At 46.5% G+C, this 18,165-nt stretch overlaps 2 protein-coding genes across 2 annotated transcripts in view; one reads left to right on the plus strand and one right to left on the minus strand.

Annotated features, from left to right (window-relative positions):
- Nucleotides 1–5,675: 5,675 nt before the first annotated feature.
- STMP1 (short transmembrane mitochondrial protein 1) lies at nucleotides 5,676–8,840 on the plus strand. Its single transcript, XM_073567529.1, has 3 exons — nucleotides 5,676–5,807; nucleotides 7,612–7,665; nucleotides 8,467–8,840. Exons 1-3 carry the CDS (start codon nucleotides 5,793–5,795, stop codon nucleotides 8,539–8,541), a joined length of 144 nt encoding a protein of 47 aa, XP_073423630.1. The 5' UTR covers nucleotides 5,676–5,792; the 3' UTR covers nucleotides 8,542–8,840.
- Nucleotides 8,841–9,288: 448 nt separating this feature from the next.
- Nucleotides 9,289–18,165, minus strand: part of SLC13A4 (solute carrier family 13 member 4) — a 37,090-nt gene continuing 28,213 nt past the window's right edge. Inside the window, exons 11-16 of the mRNA XM_073567528.1 lie at nucleotides 16,303–16,404; nucleotides 16,037–16,143; nucleotides 15,448–15,584; nucleotides 13,136–13,297; nucleotides 12,908–13,045; nucleotides 9,289–11,972 (exon numbers count right to left, since the gene is read on the minus strand). Of these exons, the coding sequence (XP_073423629.1) occupies nucleotides 11,835–11,972; nucleotides 12,908–13,045; nucleotides 13,136–13,297; nucleotides 15,448–15,584; nucleotides 16,037–16,143; nucleotides 16,303–16,404 (784 nt within the window). The 3' untranslated portion in view covers nucleotides 9,289–11,834. The remainder of the gene's footprint in view (nucleotides 11,973–12,907; nucleotides 13,046–13,135; nucleotides 13,298–15,447; nucleotides 15,585–16,036; nucleotides 16,144–16,302; nucleotides 16,405–18,165) is intronic.

The raw sequence follows: 18,165 nt of genomic DNA on the forward strand, positions 1-18,165 counted from the left end.
TACGGATGTAATATTGTGTGTTTATTAAAAAAATGGGAGTGCAGGCAAATTCCGTTATTTCAGCATCCAGTAATCCAGCAAATGATCATCCAGCACATGGGAGGAGCGTATCAAGACCAGAAGCAAATGATAATCCGGCACATGGGAGGAGCGTATCCAGACCAGAAGCAAATGATCATCCGGCACATGGGAGGAGCGTATCCAGACCAGAAGCAAATGATCATCCGGCACATGGGAGGAGCGTATCCAGACCAGAAGCAAATGATCATCCGGCACATGGGAGGAGCGTATCCAGACCAGAAGCAAATGATCATCCGGCACATGGGAGGAGCGTATCAAGACCAGAAGCAAATGATCATCCGGCACATGGGAGGAGCGTATCCAGACCAGAAGCAAATGATCATCCGGCACATGGGAGGAGAGTATCCAGACCAGAAGCAAATGATCATCCGGCACATGGGAGGAGCGTATCAAGACCAGAAGCAAATGATCATCTGGCACATGGGAGGAGCGTATCAAGACCAGAAGCAAATGATCATCCGGCACATGGGAGGAGCGTATCCAGACCAGAAGCAAATGATCATCCGGCACATGGGAGGAGCGTATCCAGACCAGAAGCAAATGATCATCCGGCACATGGGAGGAGCGTATCAAGACCAGAAGCAAATGAACATCCGGCACATGGGAGGAGCGTATCAAGACCAGAAGCAAATGATCATCCGGCACATGGGAGGAGCGTATCAAGACCAGAAGCAAATGATCATCCGGCACATGGGAGGAGCGTATCCAGACCAGAAGCAAATGATCATCCGGCACATGGGAGGAGCGTATCAAGACCAGAAGCAAAAAAACCTGATGAATGGGACAACAGTTGCAAGGAGTTTGTATCTTCTCCCCGGGTTCTCCGCTTTTCTCCCACTCTCTAAAGACATACTGATAAGGAATTTAGATTGTGAGCCTCGATGGGGACTGTAATAATGTCTGTAAAGCGCTCCAGATTACGACGGCGCTGTGTGAGTGATTAAAATAAATGAGAGGCCCCTTTCACTAGCACCAGTGAAACAGAACCTTATCAGCCAGGTAGGACTGTCACCAGGTCTTTGTTACATATAAGACCGGTCTGTTAACAGGATTATATTGGGCCAGAAACCAGCCTCGGTAGCATGGAAAATTTAAGCCAAGATCGCGGACGAGTGAATTCATGGATTGAGATAAAAGAGCATCAGAAGGTTAAATTATATATTTAATCACCTTGATGGCACACTAGACAATACACAGTATACACAAAGGTTATACATATACACTGTCAAATGTGCAAATACAGGTAAAGTACAAAAGATGAGCAGATGGATCATGTCAATTCTCAGTTTGATGTTCAACCATGTGTGCGCTGGGTCACAGGGGGCAAGGGCTGCCAGCTGGTTCCTAATTCCTTCATAACACTTTACTTGACATGGCCCCCACTTTTGAAGTGAACAACAAGCATAACAGAGAGAGACCACATGACCTTACATAAGCATTTATCTCCTTGGTTAGTCACACCCTTTTCCGCCCCATGAGGGTCCTTACCCACTCTACTTCTCCAAAAACTTATGGAAGATCATAACTGGCCGGACCCTGTTACGCTTGGTGACCAAACACAGCTTTGATACATACTAGCCATTCTAAGTATCTCCCCATACTGGGGTGCTAGAATGGATCGACACCCCCGAAGGAGTTCTGTCTGTTCCAGAGATCATTATATGGGGACAATTATATACTGTATGAAGCAATATATGGGGCTCATAATACTTAATGGAGGACTATGTAGTGCCCATATATGTATACAGGGAGCTCCCCCTAGTGGTGGCTGCAGACAGGATCTTATCATGTATGTCTGTATACAGGGAGCACCCCCTAGTGATGACTACATGCAGGATCTTATGTATCTATACAGGGAGCTCCCCCTAGTGGTGGCTGCAGACAGACTCATCATGTATCTCTGTATACCAGGAGCTCCCCCTAGTGGTGACTGCAGACAGGATCTTATCATGTATCTGTATACAGGGAGCTCCCCCTAGTGGTGACTGCAGACAGGATCTTATCATGTATATCTGTATACAGGGAGCTCCCCCTAGTGATGACTACATACAGGATCTTATGTATCTCTGTATACAGGGAGCTCCCCCTAGTGGTGACTGCAGACAGGATCTTATCACGTATCTCTGTATACAGGGAGCTCCCCCTAGTGGTGACTGCAGACAGGATCTTATCGCATATCTCTGTGTACAGGGAGCTCCCCCTAGTGGTGACTACATACAGGATCTTATGTATCCTGTATACAGGGAGCTCCCCCTAGTGGTGGCTGCAGACAGGATCCTACCATGTATCTCTTTATATAGGGAGCTCCCCCTAGTGGTTGCTGCAGACAGAATCTTATCCTGTATCTCTGTATACAGGGAGCTCCCCCTAGTGGTAACTGCAGACAGGATCTTATATATCTCTATACAGGGAGCTCCCCCTAGTGGTGGCTGCAGACAGGATCTTATCGCGTGTATCTGTATACAGGGAGCTCCCCCTAGTGGTGGCTGCAGACAGGATCTTATCACGTGTATCTGTATACAGGGAGCTCCCCCTAGTGGTGACTGCAGACAGGATCTTATCACGTATCTCTGTATACAGGGAGCTCCCCCTAGTGGTGGCTGCAGACAGGATCTTATCATGTATATCTGTATACAGGGAGCTCCCCCTAGTGATGACTACATACAGGATCCTATCATGTATCTCTGTATACAGGGAGCTCCCCCTAGTGGTGGCTGCAGACAGGATCTTATCACGTATCTCTGTATACAGGGAGCTCCCCCTAGTGGTGACTGCAGATAGGATCTTATCTCGTATCTCTGTATACAGGGAGCTCCCCCTAGTGGTGGCTGCAGACAGGATCTTATCACGTATCTCTGTATACAGGGAGCTCCCCCTAGTGATGACTACATACAGGTTCCTATCATGTATCTCTGTATACAGGGAGCTCCCCCTAGTGGTGGCTGCAGACAGGATCTTATCACGTATCTCTGTATACAGGGAGCTCCCCCTAGTGGTGGCTGCAGACAGGATCTTATGTATCTCTGTATACAGGGAGCTCCCCCTAGTGGTGGCTGCAGACAGGATCTTATCACGTATCTCTGTATACAAGGAGCTCCCCCTAGTGGTGACTGCAGACCGGATCTTATCACGTATCTCTGTATACAGGGAGCTCCCCCTAGTGGTGGCTGCAGACAGGATCTTATCACGTGTATCTGTATACAGGGAGCTCCCCCTAGTGATGACTACATACAGGTTCCTATCATGTATCTCTGTATACAGGGAGCTCCCCCTAGTGGTGGCTGCAGACAGGATCTTATCATGTATCTGTATACAGGGAGCTCCCCCTAGTGGTGGCTGCAGACAGGATCTTATCACGTGTATCTGTATACAGGTAGCTCCCCCTAGTGGTGACTGCAGACAGGATCTTATCCTGTATCTCTGTATAGAGGGAGCTCCCCCTAGTGGTGACTGCAGACAGGATCTTATCATATATCTCTATACATGGAGCTCCCCCTAGTGGTGACTGCAGACAGGATCTTATCCTGTATGTCTGTATACAGGGAGCTCCCCCTAGTGGTGGCTGCAGACAGGATCTTATCATTTATCTCTGTATACAGGGAGCTCCCCCTAGTGGTGACTGCAGACAGGATCTTATCCTGTATCTCTGTATACAGGGAGCTCCCCCTAGTGGTGACTGCAGACAGGATCTTATCTTATATCTCTGTATACAGGGAGCTCCCCCTAGTGGTGACTGCAGCCAGGATCTTATCCTGTATGTCTGTATACAGGGAGCTCCCCCTAGTGGTGGCTGCAGACAGGATCTTATCATGTATCTCTGTATACAGGGAGCTCCCCCTAGTGGTGGCTGCAGACAGGATCTTATCACGTATCTCTGTATACAGGGAGCTCCCCCTAGTGGTGGCTGCAGACAGGATTTTATCATGTGGTGCTGTTCGGGGACAATACTATTTTGTGTTGTATAAAGGGTGTTGAGCTCCAGTTCTGCGCGTTTATATTATATGTATAGTCTTATAACATACGGTAGAAAATGTTTAAAGGGAATCTAAAAAATATTCAGGATTGAGAGTCCTCAGTGGTTGATACCTTTTAATGGCTAACTGAAAAGATGGTAACACATTGCAAGCTTTCGAGACTACTCGGGTCTCTTCATCAGGCTAGACTAATACAAAATCTGAAGTCACATATTTATGCACAATAGGCTGTATTATGCATAAATATGTGACTCTTCAGATTTTGTATTAGTCTAGCCTGATGAAGAGACCTGAGTAGTCTCGAAAGCTTGCAATGTGTTACCATCTTTTCAGTTAGCCATTAAAAGGTATCAACCACTGAGGACTCTCAATCCTGAATATTTTTCTATCTACTGGCTAACACGGTACAAAGATATATATCTTTCCTGTATCTAAAGGGAATCTGTCACCCCTTTTTTTGGACTATAAGCTGCCGGCACTGACATCAGGGTAGATAAGCCCCCAATGTAACCTGAAAGATAAGAAAAAAGACTTAGATTATACTCACCACGCCGTCCGGTCCGGCGCCTCCCATCTTCATACGATGCCGTCCTCTTCTTCCTTCCCGGCGTGGCTCCGGCTCCGGCGCACTGAACATATAAAAAATGCAACATTTATTATAATGATTAAAACTACAACATATGACATCACAATAATTAGATTACCAAAGAGCAGGGGCCAAAAAAATACAATGAAGCACACGGGTGCAACCCCCCAAGACTAAAAGATGTATATAAGGATATGCGTTATACTATACAGAGCGCATATCTGCCTAGAGTAGCTCAATAGAGATGAGAAAGGAAACAAAGCCACCAATAGCTATCAAATGTGTGACACTCAGTCTATTAACATAAATGCAAATGACATATAGCAAATACTCAACTGAGCTCCACCAATACCAAATAGAAACATCCGGATTATCCCTGACTCCTATACCAGCAGACGCCAAGGAAATATATAGGTCATTCCCTGCCGTCATGATGTAAGGGGGGTGCTGCTTATAAGAGAACACCTCGACGCGCGTTTCACCGCTGCTTTGCCGTTTCCTATTGAGCTACTCTAGGCAGATATGCGCTCTGTAGAGTATAACGCATATCCTTATATACATCTTTTAGCACCCGTGTGCTTCATTGTATTTTTTGGACCCTGCTCTTTGGTATTCTAACTATTGTGATGTCATATGTTGTAGTTTTAATCATTATACTAAATTTCGTGTTTTTTATATGTTCTTGATCGTGCTCTTTTTGGTATGTACGTTGTTTGAAGGGATCATATTGATTGTTTAGGAGGATTTTTCTTTCTTGCCGTGTTGAAGGCAGCGCAGAATACTGCAGTGCGCAGGCGCCGGACGGGAACGCCCCCGGGGGAGTATAATATAACTCTTTTTTCTTATCTTTCAGGTTACATCGGGGGCTTATCTACAGCATTTCAGAATGCATTACAGAATGCTGCAGATAAGCCCCTGATGTTGATGCCGGCAGCTTATAGTCCCCAAAAAAAAGGGTGACAGATTCCCTTTAATTTCTCTAGGTGACATTCCCGCTTCTGACCACCAGAGGTCACTCACTCCACATGCACACATCTACAGACCTCTCCGCCCAATGTAAACATGGCCGCCGGAGCACTTCCTGTTTGTGCCCCGCTACTTCCGGTTCCTCTGGCGGTGGTGCGCCTGTGCTGGGAGGAGAAGTCGCCACCATGTTGCAGTTCTTAGTAAGTTACAAGGACGGATAACCCCTTGTAGAGGCCGGGGGTCGCAGTGACCAGGGGGCGAGGGCAGGTTACTGTCCCTGATACTTGGGATCGTCCTGTCCCCGCTCTCAGTGATGGGGGCGTTAGTCTCACTTTACTTAAAGGGGAGTTCCATTTTGAAAAAATAAAAAAAGTTAGATGCTGGGGGTTGTAGTTATGGTGAGCCCTGCTCGTCTTCAGTGTGAGGCGGTGTGTCATTAGCGTGCTGGTACTTGTAGTTCCGCCACGTATGAAGGTCTACAGACGGAGAAGAGCGCGCCCGGCCGCCTCCTCCTGAAGGGTTTCTCTCTCTCTGTTCATCATTAGCGCTTTGGGGTCCGGACGACTTTATGGCTCTTTAGTTAATAGAACGCAGCCGCTCTGCCCGAGGGACTTTTTTTTTTTTCTGTTTTCTCTTTTTAAATCATAATGACCCTGATCAAAAGTTTACATCCCCTGGTGATTTTGGCCTGATACCATGCAGAGAAGGTGACACAAATGGGTGTGAATGGTGACATCCTCACCTGTGACTGGAAAATGGTTCAGGATGCAAAGGAAACCCCACAAATAACATCAGCTGAAAACTAGCGGTGGACAATAAGGAGGCACTTGAAGAAAAATGGGCTGCATGGTCGAGTCGCCAGAAGAAAGTCATTACTGCGCAAATTCCACAAAGTATCTTGCCTACAATACGCAAAATAGCACAGAGACGAGCCTCAAAACTTCTGGAGCAAGGTCATTTGGAGTGATGAGACCAAAATTGGAACTTTTTGGCCACAACCATAAACATTACATTTGGAGAGAGGTCAACAAGGCCTATGATGAAAAAAACACCATTCCTACTGTAAAGCATGGAGGTGGATCGCTGATGTTTTGGGGATGTGTGAGCTACAAAAGCACAGGAAACTTGGTCAAACTTGAAGGAAAGATGAATGCAGCGCGTTATCAGCGAATACTGGAGGCAAATTTGCAGTCATCAGCCCGGAAGCTGCGCATGGGACGTACTTGGACGTTCCAACAAGACAACGATCCAAAACACAAGGCCAAGTCGACCTGTCATTGGCTACAGCAGAACAAAGTGAAGATTCTGGAGTGTCCATATCAGTCTCCTGACCTCAGTATCATTGAGCCACTCTGGGGAGATCTCAAGCGCGCAGTTCATGCTAGACAGCCCAGGAATTTACAGGAACTGGAGGCTTTTTGCCAAGAAGAGTGGGCAGCTTTACCATCTGAGAAAATAAAGAACCTCATCCACAACTACCACAAAAGACTTCAAGCTGTCATTATTGTTAGAGGGGGCAATACCCGGTATTAAGAAATGGGGTATAGGGACTTTTGATCGGGGTCATTTGGATGTTTTGGGTTGTCATTATGCTTTAAAAAGAGAAAACACAATAAATGGCTTCACCCAACCACTATCCACGAGTGGGGAAAAAGTTTTGGTGTTATCATTCATATTCCCTGAAAAAAAGGCCAAGAAAGCAAAAATTCTGCCGGGGTGTGTAAACTATTGAGAACAACTGTGTCTTTAGATATGTATATTTATACTTTACCCTTGATCCTGCGATCGCATACTTTCCCCCCATTTCCAACCTCATAGATGCCGCTGTCTTGATTGATGACATCTAAAGGGTAAAACTGCTGCAGTCGGAGCTCACAAGAAGAGCAGTGGACCCAGTGCTGGCGCTGAGCCTGTTTGCCTCCCCTTTTTTTTTCTCAGGTCGCTTCCTTGCCTTGTTTAGGATGGTGACCGCTGTGTTCTGATGGTTTGTTATTTTTTTGGCAGTTGGGATTCGCCTTTGGAAACGTGGTGGGGATGTACCTGGCGCAGAACTACGAGGTGAGTGATGCGGAGCGCGGCCGCACGGGGCGGTGGAGAAGAGGAACGTCCACAGAATAACCGTCACCCCCCGGCCATTATCAGTTTTTACATTTTATGTTTTTCTCTCCCCTTCTTCCCAGAGCCATAACTTTTTTTTATTTTTCCGTCAATATGGCTTGTATTTTGCGGGACGAGTTGTACTTTTCAACGCGACGATACCAAATGTGTGTATTTATTTATTTTATTTTTTTTAACTTTGGGGCATGATTTGAACATTTATATATTTTTATTAATACTTTTTAAAACTTTTTTTTTTTTTTAAAACTTTTTGGCATACTTCAATATTCTCCATGGGAGACTAGAAGCTGCAGTTGTCTGATCAGCACTGCTACATACAGGCAATGAACAGATCGCCTGTGTGTAGCAGAAATGCTCACTTGATATGAGCACCGACCACCGGGCGGCGCTCATAGCAATCCGGCTATGACAACCACAGAGGTCTGCTGCAGACTTCTGGTTGTCATACCAACCTGTCGTTGATTTCCGGTAAGCGCGAGTTACGTACTGCTGTCAAACATTGACAGTGGCATTTAACAGGTTAACATCCGCAGGTGGATTGCGATTCCACCCACGGCTGTTAGAGGCACATGTCAGCTGTTCAAATCAGCTGACGTACCGGGAAAGATGTGGGCTCAGTGCCAGAGCCTACATCAAAGGGGAAGACTGACATGCAACCCTCTTTTTTTTTTTTCTGGACCATCATACCTTCCCCCTTAATCCACTTTGTACATGAGCCCATCTTATATCCTCCTCCTCCAGGTGCCAGATATCGGAAAAAAAGTTGAAAACTTCAAAAAGGATTTGGAAGCCAAAAAGAAACCTCCGAGCGAGTGACAAGCGGTCGCCGTGAGCGCGCACCCTCCTCTGTGTAGTAGCCGCGGTGTGTATATATGTATATCTATGAGCTGCAGTGGAGACGTGTGATGGAGGGGACCACCAGCCACGAGGATTGAGCCGGGACCCCAGACTCAGGACACCTGGACCTGTCACCCGTGGGAAGATTCCCTCCTCCTAATGGTTCCTAGTCTCCTGGACGGCTGGAGAACCTCCAGACTGCACCACGGGGTTAATCCGGTCCATGTCGCTTTTAGGTTTTGAAGGGTTTAATAAATATGTTTATTGTACTATGGAAATATTTTGGCTGCTGGTAATACGGCCGTCGGGCCCCCAGGGGCCAGGGGAGATATCTAGACATCCGCTATTCGAAAAAAAAAAAGTTTTCAAAACTTTTTAGAATTGTCCCTAACTTTACCTGAGATGCCCCTAGGCCTAACCTTTGACACTATGACTCTAGTTATATGACAGTTAAGTCTCTTCCCCCCCATCCCCCATGGTCAGTTTTCGGGTCATGGCATCCCACCGTAAACATTGCTGTGGGGTCATTTCTTGCTCTATATGCTCCTCACTATTGTCCAGTGGCATTCATTGATTTTTCCAGAAAACAGCACCACCCTTGTCCATGTGTCTGTTTTTGGTATTACATCTCTATATAAGTGAATGGGGCTGAGCTAATGGAAGTCCCATACGGACGACTAATCTTTACCTGAACGTAGTTCGTCAGTTTACAAAAGTAGCCCGATGGCTCGTAATTTACATTTAATTACAGTCATACATGTGTGATGTGAAGTTTTACAAAAGTTACACAATGTCTATATATAATTATAACACTGAGAACTATTAATGAGGTTGCAGTGATTATCTGGACTTGCATCATGTCTTATACTCTAGTCACACCCAGAGCTGCATTCAAACATCTGCTGGCTTCCTAGTCCCACCCAGAGCTGCATTCAAACTTCTGCTGGTTTCCTAGTCCCACCCAGAGCTGCATTCAAACTTCTGCTGGTTTCCTAGTCCCACCCAGAGCTGCATTCAAACATCTGCTGGTTTCCTAGTCCCACCCAGAGCTGCATTCAAACTTCTGCTGGTATCCTAGTCCCACCCAGAGCTGCATTTAACCTTCTGCTTGTTTTTTTTAGTCCCACCCAGAGCTGCATTTAAACTTCTGGTTTCCTAGTCATACCCAGAGCTACATTCAAACTTCTGCTGGAATCCTAATCACATCCAGAGCTATATTCAAACTTCTGCTGGTTTCCTAATCCCACCCAGAGCTGCATTTAACCTTCTGCTTGTTTCCTAGTCCCACCCAGAGCTGCATTCAAACTTCTGCTGCTTTCCTAGTCTTACCCAGAGCTGCATTCAAACTTCTGCTGGTTTCCTAGTCTTACCCAGAGCTGCATTCAAACTTCTGCTGGTTTCCTAGTCTTACCCAGAGCTGCATTCAAACTTCTGCTGGTTTCCTAGTCTTACCCAGAGCTGCATTCAAACTTCTGCTGGTTTCCTAGTCTTACCCAGAGCTGCATTCAAACTTCTGCTGGTTTCCTAGTCTTACCCAAAGCTGCATTCAAACTTCTGCTGGTTTCCTAGTCCCACCCAGAGCTGCATTCAGACTTCTGCTGGTTTCTCATTAGCTCCTATTCACACACTCACAATAGGAGATGTAGGACCCCAAAGAGAGAATAGGAAGCCAGCAGAAATGGGACTGGACGTTAGAATCCGGCCACGTAAAGAAGTTATTTCCTTCTGTTTGCAAGGGGTCGCATAAATCTCAAGCACTGGTCCCCATCGAACGTGGTCAAGAGTAGGAGGCGGCCGCACGTGCCTTGCTATCTCTATTAAAGCTCCAAAAATTGGCGAGCATGCGCATCCCTCCATTACTTTCCACAGGCATCCCAAAAATTGCTAAGCAACCAGGAATGAAGAGGTTGCTACGCATGCGCATTTTGCCGCCATTCATTTTTTGGCAGTTCTGAAAATTGCTTAGCCACACCGCACCGTGGATTGCGGTCTCTATTGCTTTCCATTGAAGCTTTCCATACAAGCTGACCGCGCATGCACATCTTTCCATTAATTTGTACAGGAGCTCCAAAAATTGCTAAGCAAGCAGGAATGAAGAGGAGGCCGCGCATGTGCATTTTTCCGTCAAGCAATCTGGAAGGGAATAATTTGTACGAGGTGGCCAATAATTGCTAAGCAAGCAGGACAGAAGAGGGGGTCATGCATGCACAGCTCGTTGTTCATTTGTGCAGCATCTCAAAAAATTGGTAAGCAAGCAGGACTAAAGGAGGGGGCGCATGCTCATCTCTTCACTACATTCTATAGGCGGTCCAAAAATTACTAGGCAAGCAGAACTAGAGAGAAGGGCGCGCATGCTCATCTTGTCACTACATTCTATAGGCGGTCCAAAAATTACTAGGCAAGCAGGACTAGAGAGGAGGGCGCGCATGCTCATCTTGTCACTACATTCTATAAGCGGTCTAAAAATTACTAGGAAGCAGAACTAGAGAGAAGGACGCGCATGCTCATCTCGTCACTACATTCTATAGGCGGTCTAAAAATTACTAGGCAAGAAGGAATAGTGAGGAGGGCGCGCATGCTCATCACTACATTCTATAAGAGGTCCAAAAATTACTCGGCACGCAGGAATAGTGAGTAGGGTGCGCATGCTCATCATGTTTTCCTCATTTTTATACTAAGCACGACATTTCTGAACAAGCAGCAATGGAGAGGCAGTTGTCACACTCTTATTTTTAAGACCGCAAAGAAAATTCTTAAGCAGCGACGGGGCGATTGAGTGTTGCAAATTTTTGTACCTCCCATGGAAATTCCTGCTTGCTTAACACTTGCCATAGAAACGAATGGAGAGCGCTGCGCATGTGTTCCAGATGAGCGTGCCCCTTTAACCAACGCACGCTCGGCTGGGTTCGCAAGGTGACAAACTGGCCTCTGCCCTCAATGATTGACCGGGTCTGTGCCATCCAATCACTGCAATAAATATCCTGGGGGTTATTGAGAGTATTTACAGGTGGAGGCTTTGGTTTCCGATCAGGGGTTTCCATAGCTGTGGGGGGGGCTCTATAATGCTATAGAGGGTCTCGTGCAGGGGCTTATGAGGAGGGGTTGGCCAACGCGAGCTGCTGCCCTTTTAAATATATCCATCATGTAGAAGTGATACTGAGCGCTGGTTATGTCCTTTGGTGCAAAGTTCGGTTTCCTGCCGCCATGTTCCTGCCCCCCTCCGAAAGTTCAGTGTCCCCCCCCCCCCCCCCCCCCCCCAAAAAACCCTCGGATCACAGGTGCTGAGTCTGGTTCTGGATCATGGCCCAGTCCGGAAACGTGTTCAGCTGAAAGAGGCTGATGCCCCACGTGTTAATGGCGACCATGATGATGCCCAGACCGATCACATTCACTCCCAGACCGGCCTTCACCTTGGGGGAAAGAGAAGGAAATGATTAGTACTGATGACATCTGCTCTAGTCACAGCCGGAGCTGCAGTCAAAATTCTCCTGCTTTTTAAAATTGCTGTCAGGCTGCAGAACTATACATCTCCCTTCACCCTCTGCTGGTGCAGCATCTGCACAGGCTTATAAAAGAGGCTCCCTTTCCAAAATTGCTTCCCCCTACCCCTGTGGTCAGACAAAGGTGGGCTGCTGACCTTGCACTACAGACTTACTACTTGTGCTATTCACTACCTCTAGACCACCAGGGATTTTACAAATAGTTATTTCACTACCCCTAGACCACCAGGGATTTTATAATGAACCATTTCACTACCTCTAGACCACCAGGGATTTTACAAATAGTCATTTCACTACCCCTAGACCACCAGGGATTTTATAATGAACCATTTCACTACCCCTAGACCACCATTGATTTTATAATGAACTATTTCACTACCTCTAGACCACCAGGGATTTAATAATGAACCATTTTACTACCTCTAGACCATCAGGGATTTTATAATGAACCATTTCACTATCCCTAGACCATCAGGGATTTTATAATGAACCATTTCACAACTCCTAGACCACCAGGGATAATACAATGAACCATTTCACTACCCCTAGACCACCAGGGATTTTATAATAAACCATTTCACTACTCCTAGACCACCAGGGATTTTATGATGTACCATTTCACTACTCCTAGACCACCAGAGATTTTACAATGAACTATTACCATTTTACTACCCCTGGACCACCAGGTATTTACCAAGAACTATTTAGGTAAATATGTTTTTTTAGGTGGATCTCCGGTGTGTTAGGAGATCAGCTGCTGGTTGTGATGGATATTTCCATTCTGTGACAACACGCAGAGATATTGATCTGTTAGCCGGTGCAGATTTTTTTTTTCCATCTCTTACCATATCTTTGATCTGGCAGTGCCCGTAGTTATATATGATGGCGTTCGGCGGGTTCCCGACTGGTAACATCACAGCGAACGAGATACACATGGCGACCGGAATCAGCGTGTATAAAGGGTTAATGTGAAGAGCTTCAGACTGGAAGATTGGGGAGAAAAGTCAGGAATTCATCCATAGGGGAGAATCTTTTTGTTTTTTGTCCGTCATCTCCAGTGGGTCATTGCTTACCAGGCTGCACAGGATGGGCAGGAATATAGTGATGGTGGCCGGGTTGCTGACAAATTCCGTCACCGCAGATACCAGAATACAAGCGAGGAGGCTGACGGCCCAGGACGGGAGGCTGCTGAGACACTCCATCTGACGGCCGATCCAAGTGGAGAGGCCGGAGGTCTGACATAGAAAGAAACAAAAAAAAAATAACACTTGCCCACCAGGGAATTTAAAATGAACAATTTTGCTACCTCCTACCATGACCTATTTCACTACCCCTAGACCACCAGGTGTTTTACAACGATCCACATCCCTTGGACCACCAGGGATTTTGCAAAGACTGATTTTCCTACCCCTGAGCATCAGAGAATTGACAATATTTCTTTTCACTACCTCTAGACTACCAGGAATCTTGCGATTAACCATTTGTCTGCTCCTAGGAGCCATTTCACTATTCGTAGTCCACATGGCATTTCACAATAAATCATTTCACTACCCCTAGAGAGTATCAGGAAGTTTACAATAAAGTTTTTTCACTTCCCCTAGACCACTAGGGATTTTAACGCAAACCATTTCACTGCCTCAAGGCCACCAGGGGTTTTATGATGAATCAAGTCACTACTCATTGTCCACTTGAATTTCACAATAAACCATTTCACCCTAGGCTAGCAGGCTTTTTACAATAAACCATTTCACTACCCATAGACCACAAGGGATTATACAGTGAACCATTTATGTTATGAGCTCATTTTCTACTCCACCAGTTGAGAGTTCTCCTTCCATTCTCCCTCTGGTGGTGACAGGAGGTAGTGAGGTTGGTTTAATTGGTAGTGATCTGCCACCTGGTGAGGAGGATAATGATTGGATCTCTGGAGTATCAGACTGGATATAAGACAGCCGACGCTCTATCCTGGTGCTGGTGATTCAGTCTGCTTCTCAGGTCTTGGACTCAGCTCTGTTCCAGTCTTCTCAAGTTAAGTTTGTATTTGCTAATGTTCACACTTGCAGTTTTTTGTGTGGTCAGCCAGCCCGGCTGGGCTGTGCTGAATTTCCACTCTTATTTATCTGTATTTTGCCAATTTGCCTTTTTGTCCCTTATTAGATTGGCCTCTTTTTGCTCTGTCTCAGAATATTTCAGAGTGCTGATAAAGTGGGAGAAGTCTAGTGACTTCAGGGTTAATTTTGCTATCAGATGTGTTGGACATTATTTTTGGTAGGGTGTTTGGCAGATTGCAGACAGTGGCTTTCCTTTCCTGTCCTTTCTAGTTAGTTTGGCCCCATCGTTTGCTCAGCCTATTTTCCTGCCTTTGTTTTTGTTTTCATCTTTTTCAATACATGTGGGGGGCTGTCTCTCCTTTGGGGTCTGCTCTGGGGCAGTTAGTTTTCCTCTTTTCCTGCTTTAGGCTTATTTAGCTCTCCGGTTGTGACGAGGCGTCTAGGACCAACGTAGGAACGCTCCACGACTGCTGCTAGTTGTGTAGTTAGAATCAGGGATCTGCAGTCTGCATAGTTACCAACCTCTCTGGTTTTCTGAGACTTAGCTTGTGTTGTTTTTTTTAGCTCGGCGATCCATTCATAACACATTTCACTACCTTTAGACCAACAGTGATTTTCCAATGAGTCATTTCGTCAGCCCTAGAACATCAGGGATTTTACAATAAAACAGTTAAATTCCCCTAGACCACCAGGAACTTTACAAAGAACTATTTCACTACCCCAAGGTCACCAGGGATTTTACGATGAACCATTTTACTACCCATAGATCACCAGAAATTTTACAAAGAAACATGTCACTACCCCTAAACCACCATGGATTTTATAATGAACCATTTCACTACCCCTAGACCACCAGGGATTTTAAAAAGAACCATTTCACTAACCCTAGGTGACAGGGGTTTACAAAGAACTATTTCACAACCCCCTAGGCCACCAGGGATTTAAAAAAAAAGTCCCCCACCTCTAGACCACCAGGGATTTTAAAATAAACCATTTTACTACTACAAAGTAACAGTGACTTTACAATAAGTCAATTCACTACCTCTTGACCGCCAGAGATATTAAATTCTGAGAATAACTGAGTAGAAATGATGAGTGGGGTGGTCGTGAGCCTTATTTGATTGTTGCCTTGGGCCTCATTTTGAATAAAACTGGTCCTGCCAGCTGATAATCATAGCCAACCGGTTATGGGCACCATTCACATGACTTGGAATAGGATTTCAATAGCACCAATGAGAGAGAGAGGCTTTAGGTTGCTTCTGACCCTATGACAACTCTTCTTGGTCATGCCCTCACTACCAGACATTGTCCCTCCTTATTCTGAGAAATCTTACCTTACACCCAGCAGCCAGGGCGTAGCCGCCTCCAACCAGCACCACGATCTCCCAGGGCATGTGCTTCTGGAATTCATGCCAAGTCAGCATGGGTCCTCCCAGGTGCGGCCCATCTTCTTCTTTGTTCTCACCCTGTCCTAGGGGCAAAAATCACATGAGGCGAGTGCAACCCAAATTATCAGAGTCCCAGGAGCACAGAAATTCACATACACACTGCCCTCATTATCAGTGCCAGCCATGGTGGATCCCCCATCCCTTATTAGCAGTAATACCCATAAAGTGCCTCCTTACATAATTCGGGGGGCGCCAGCCGTAGAGTGCTACCATACACCCTGTACTCATCAGCAGTGCAAGGCAGAGAGTGCTCACATACATATTGCACTCATTATCAGTGCCAGCCATAGTGGATCCCCCATCCCTTATTAGCAGTAATACCCATAAAGTGCCTCCTTACATAATTCGGGAGGCGCCAGTCGTAGAGTGCTACCATACACCCTGTACTCATCAGCAGTGCAAGGCAGAGAGTGCTCACATACATATTGCACTCATTATCAGTGCCGGGCTTTTTCCTTCCTCTGAGAATTCTCACCTGAATCCCTTTTTCCAGTGCAGAAAAATTGAGGTTTCTTAGATGGAATCAGGAACAAAAGGAACCCGAGGAACACCGAGACCGTAGCGTCCGTCCTAAAACCATTCCTGAAACAAAAGCAGATGGTAAGATTGGAGAGTGAGGCTGCAGCCTGAGGGAGCTGAATGGTATGAGCTCCTTACAGCACACTCCTTACCTTTACAGTCAGGCCGAAATAGCTGATAACAGGAAACAATAGACTGTATTCGCAAGTTTTAATAACTTACTTTTCAAACAGCGATTCCCAACCAGGAACAAACCCAGGCTCCCGTGTAAACCATAGCAGGGTCATCAGAACGAAGAAGAAGACAGTGACCTTTTCTGGGTAACTACAAAAGGAAATGCAAATGCTGAAATTTGTGAGAAATTCATGACCTGGACTTTTGCTTCTGTGGTAAGCAAAAATATTAGACTTAAATAGCACTGATTACAGTCACACATAATACGTTTACACTAACTGCAACTGGACATAGTAAACTTACAACACTGACTGCAACTACACTTAGTAACCTTACAGCATTGACCTCAACTGGACATAGTAATCTTACAGCACTGACTGCAACTGGATTTAGTAACCTTACAGCACAGACTGCAACTGGATTTAGTAACCTTATAGCACTTGCTGCAACTGGACATAGTAACCTTACAACACTGACTGCACCTTCATTTATTAAACTTGCACCAAGGGCTGCAACTACGCTTAGTAATATTACAGCACTGACTGCAACTACACATAATAACTGTCACGCCGCTGCCTGCTCTGCCTGCCCCGCAGCCGCTCGTGCCCGCGCCCCGTCATACTCACCGGGCCCGGCGCAGTCCCGTCTGCTCTTCTTCCCCTGCACCCGCTCCTGTCTCGGCTTCCTGTCAGGCGTGCGCATGCGATCGGCCCCACCGCGCGCATGCACACCTCTCTTTATGAGATCGGCCTCTCCCCCCCGGCTCACTATAGGACCTGACCCGGAAGCACCTCTGCACCTGCCCTTATCAGGCCGCCTCTTCCTCCCTGGCGTTGCCTGATCGTCACTTGTGTTCAGCTAAGTGACCCTGGCCCCTTGTCTGCCTGCCTTCCCAGTTCCTGCTTCCCCTCTCCGCTTCCTAGCTCGGTCGTTCCACAGTATTAACCTGTTCCTTTGTGTCTCTCCCAGTGCCTGCCATCCCATGCCCACCTCCAGTTCGTGTCCCTGTGTTCCTGTCCTGCCAGCCTGTGTCTTCATCCAGTCCAAATCTCAGCTCTCCTGCCGTGCCAGCCTGAATCTTCCGGTCCACATCCCTGTGTTCCAGTCCTACTAGCCTGTGTCTCCGTCCCCTCCGTCTACCTTGGTTCCGGTCCTGCACGTCCGTCCGCCTGCCTCTCTGTCCTCCTCGGGTACCGGCTGCCGCGGTGAGTAGTTTCCCCTGGGCCTGTCCCTAACACTCCCTGTATAGGGGGTTGTCCACCTGGCCCGCTCGCCCAGGGGAGGTTCGCTTACCGCGGTCCAGTGGGTCCACCCTTGAGAACCATCACAATAACCTCATAGCACTGACTGAAACTATACTTAGTAATCTTATAGCACTGGCTGCAACTACACATATTAACCTTACAAGACTCACTGCAACTACACTTAGTAACCTTACAGCACTGACTGCAACTACATATAGTAACCTCACAGCACTGACTGCAACTGGACATAGTAACCTTACTGCACTGACTGCAACTGGACATAGTAACCTCACAGCACTGACTGCAACTGGATTTCGTAACCTTACAGCACTGACTGCAACTGGACATAGTAACCTTACAGCACTGACTGCAACTGGACATAGTAACCTCACAGCACTGACTGCAACTGGACATGGTAACTTCACAGCACTGACTGCAACTGGACATAGTAACCTCACAGCACTGACTGCAACTGGACATAGTAACCTTACAGCACTGACTGCAACTGGACATAGTAACCTCACAGCACTGACTGCAACTGGACATAGTAACCTCACAGCACTGACTGCAACTGGACATAGTAACATCACAGCACTGACTGCAACTGGACATAGTAACCTCACAGCACTGACTGCAACTGGACATACTAACCTCACAGCACTGACTG

The sequence above is a fragment of the Dendrobates tinctorius genome, unplaced genomic scaffold (assembly GCF_039654945.1).
Source record: "Dendrobates tinctorius isolate UK_male_01 unplaced genomic scaffold, ASM3965494v1 ptg000020l, whole genome shotgun sequence".
Lineage (NCBI taxonomy): Eukaryota > Metazoa > Chordata > Amphibia > Anura > Dendrobatidae > Dendrobates > Dendrobates tinctorius.

Excerpts from the sequence above, each read along its gene's own strand:
- STMP1 (XM_073567529.1), top strand. Across the intron at positions 7,666-8,466 it reads ACCTGGCGCAGAACTACGAG|GTGCCAGATATCGGAAAAAA; the intron begins GTGAGTGATGCG and ends CTCCTCCTCCAG.